The sequence below is a fragment of the Sparus aurata genome, chromosome 5, assembly GCF_900880675.1.
Source record: "Sparus aurata chromosome 5, fSpaAur1.1, whole genome shotgun sequence".
In the NCBI taxonomy this organism is placed as follows: Eukaryota; Metazoa; Chordata; class Actinopteri; order Spariformes; family Sparidae; genus Sparus; species Sparus aurata.
In genome coordinates, this window is record NC_044191.1 from 19,643,658 (window position 1) to 19,647,352 (window position 3,695).

General features: G+C 39.0%; 1 protein-coding gene across 1 annotated transcript; it reads left to right on the forward strand.

The window, feature by feature from the left end:
* The first annotated feature begins 271 nt into the window (after nucleotides 1-271).
* On the forward strand, nucleotides 272-2,654 carry LOC115581481 (nuclear factor 7, brain-like). Its single transcript, XM_030416607.1, has one exon. The coding sequence runs from the start codon at nucleotides 362-364 to the stop codon at nucleotides 1,802-1,804; it is 1,443 nt and encodes a 480-aa protein (XP_030272467.1). The 5' UTR covers nucleotides 272-361; the 3' UTR covers nucleotides 1,805-2,654.
* The last annotated feature ends 1,041 nt before the right edge of the window (nucleotides 2,655-3,695 follow it).

Here is a 3,695-nt window from a genome sequence, read left to right on the forward strand (position 1 = left end):
TTATGAAATCCAACTCGATGAAATGATCACAGTCATGCAGACACATCAACAGAACATGTTTCCTGTTAAAGTGACTGAAAAATAAAACTCAAAGTTTTGTTCTGAATCAAGACAAATGACATCCTGACAGCTCTATCTGTTGGTGACAACATGACATGACAGCATTTCCTGCTGTTAATAATTGAACCTGTGAGTCTTGTAAAACAAAGCGAAAGTATTTGACATTGAACAGAGCTGAGACGCCATTACAGGGTGTCAGATCTCTGCAGGAAAACACACGATTGGAGTATTTGAAGCAATCAAGAGAAGAGACAGAAACTTGGTGAGTCCTGTGAGCTGTGAAAAATAACATCAATAACAAATGGATGAGAAAAATTATCCTCTTGAAAGTTACCTGAGCTGCCATGTGTGTTCAGAGACTTTCAGAGATCCTGTGTCTCTGAGCTGCAACCACAGCTTCTGTTCAAGCTGCCTTCAGAGATTCTGGGAACAAGCTGAAAACAAAAACTGTCCCATTTGTAAAAGAAGATCCTCCAAGGAATTTCCAGGGGTGAATTTTGCTCTGAAGGAACTGGCTGACTCCTTTGCTGGGAGACAGAAATCTGGATCATCTGAGGCAGAAAAAGGAGAAAAGAAGGTGGAGGTGGTGTGTAGTAAACATCAAGAGGAGCCTAAATTGTTCTGTGAGGACGAGCAGAGAGCTGTGTGTCCTGTCTGTGAGTTTTCTCTCCACCAGAGTCACAAGGTGGTTCCTGTAAAACAAGCAGTCAGTGAGCTGAAGGAGCAGCTGAAATCTGACTTAAAGTCTCTACAGGACAAGAGGAACAAATACAAACAAGTGAAGAAAACATACAGTGAATTGATTCAACACTCCAAGAAGCAGCTGTTGTCCACAGAGAGGCAGATCAGAGCAGAGTTCAACAAGCTCCACCAGTTCCTGAAAGAGGAAGAGGAGTCCAGACTGGCAGCTCTGAGGGAGGAAGAGGAGCAGAAGGGGAAGACTGTCAGCAGAGAGATGAAGATGATTGAGGAGCAGCTCTCCTCTCTGTCAGACAGTATCTGTGCTGTTGAAGAAGAGCTGCAGAAACACAACGTGCCATTCCTCAGCAGCTATAAAGCCACTAAGACCAGAGCCAGAGTCCAGTGCTCACTGTCAGATCCACAGCTGGTCTCAGGAGCGCTGATAGATGTGGCCAAACACCTGGGCAACCTGTCCTTCAGAGTCTGGGAGAAGATGAAGGACCAGGTCCACTTCAGTCCTGTCATTCTGGACCCAAACACTGCATCACACAGGCTCTATCTGTCTGATGATCTGACCAGTGTGAGACGTGGAGACACTGTCCAGCAGCTTCCTGACAATCCAGAGAGGAACACTGAGTATAACACTGTTCTTGGCTCTGAGGGCTTCAGCTCAGGGAAACACAGCTGGGAGGTGGAGGTGGGAGATCATCCTGTCTGGATTGTAGGTTTGGCTAAAGAGTCAGTTGACAGGAAGGGAGAAAGGTTTGCTTCACCAAAATATGGAATCTGGTATTTATGGCATGGTGATGGAAAATACAATAATGGTGCTGGTGAGACTGTCAGAGTGAAGAAGAGTCTCCAGAGGATCAGAGTCCAGCTGGACTATGACAGGGGGGAGGTGTCCTTCTACGACCCTGAAGACATGACTCACATCTACACTTACAGAGACACTTTCACTGAGAAACTCTTCCCATATTTCAGTATTGGAAATGCTGGTGACGCTAAAACTGCTGATATCAAAATCTGTCAGACTGATATTTCTCTGTGCTGCTCAGGAATGTAAATTAAGTGATCAGACCTTTAATGTCATTGTATCATGATTGTTGGAGGTTTAATAGACTTTAATCTCATCATCACACGTATTACTAAGTCTGAAACAGATCTGATGTTGACGGTCACATAAATGGTTTTCCTCACTGTTTCTGTCATCTGACATAAATGATCCAAAGTGGTTTTCATGCACACAACTGAAAACATTTACACCTCACTGCTTTCAATTAAAAGTTTATTGTCACTTTTAAAATACAATTAAGATTTTAATCAGACCACAATATAACATAAACTGTATCCACTGAACCAAATGTGTTCTGTGATTCTTTAACTTTTATCATCATCAGACATCAGTTTTTGTTTGTCACAATTCTGGATCTTCTGATGATTCTTTTAGTTTTGATCATGTTTTAGTTTCAGTTTTTACTCTTTACACTCAGAGTCTCAGTGGTTCAGAGGATCAACACACATTCTGACTCTGACTGATTGTAAATTTTTATAATCTGTTGTCGAGTCACATGTTTATCTAAAGTGTCTCTACTGTCTGCAATGAATTATGAAAAGTGGTTTTGATCTTCTTTTGATGTTTTCATGGAAACTCACTGCAACAATATTCACACTTAATTCATTAGTTTCAGCTGAAAATCATAATTTTAAAGATGTTGATTTGTTAAGAGTTTAGTTAGATTTTATTCAGCTTGTTAACTCTTGCTGTTGATAAACTGTTTACTTTTCATGGATGTCAACAAAATATTTGTTTATGCTGTTTTGTAAATACTCTGATTGCAGTGATGATGCTATATTGGCCACAACAACATAAAAAAGAGTTATTGTATACATTGAGCCAGGTCTTATAATAAAGTTTAAACCAGAAAAAAAATGTGACTTCAAAATGTTGAAACTGTGTGACATGATCAGGAGACAAACTTTACGACTCAAAGCCGTTAAATCTCCTTGTCGTTATTATCTTGTTTTGAGTCAAACAGCATCAAGTCATCAGTTTTAGTTTCTGATTTTTTTTTAGGTATTTTAGAAATAGACAGATGGATAACTTTTGACTGTTTACTTAAGCCATTATTTATAAGTCGATTAGTTGATCAACACAAAACTAATTGGCAACAATTAGCTTCTCTAATTAGTGTATTTTCTCCTTTTCGCTATCCTAGTGTATTGTTGTATATTTATTATGTTTTTGTGTATAATCAATATATTTTGTGTTTGATCAGGTAAAACAACTTATGTGATGACAGTCCATCCACAGATAAGCTTTTGTGTGTTTTATATCACTGTAAACCAAACAACGTTTAAATATTTTACTGCCAGTTAGAAAAAACAGATATCTGAAGTCATTTATTGATTAATCAAGACGCTGACACTGGCAGATGGATTAGTAATTTGAATAGTCCTTCCATTGAGATATCAATTGTTCAAAGAAAAGTACTTTTAGCATGTGGCTACAAATGTCCATTAATCAGACAAATACCTCATTATTTATTTATTTTTTTCTTTATCTAATATCTAATTAACTTGTCTTCTGCTGCAGCTACAACCAAACCTTACTTTAAAAAAAGTTAAGTTGTCTTTGGTGCACTTTGGTGTGTAATAGCAGACATGGTGGGGCATTCAGAGTCAGAGGGAGCAGCAGTATCTAAACTAGTTCTCCTGGATAAACATCCTTGTGCTGCAACTGCTTCAAAAGTTGAAGCAGAGTTCCTCTTTGCGACTGAATGAACTCAAGGAATAAAAATGATTTCATGATTGTGACTAGGAGAATTTTACGGCATCCAAACCTGTAGGTGGCAGTGTAAATGAAACACTAATAAGAGCAGAGCGAGAGAGAGGAAGTACCTCAGGGAGAAAACCCAACACCATCGTCAAGTTGACAGGACTTAGTGGCAAAACCT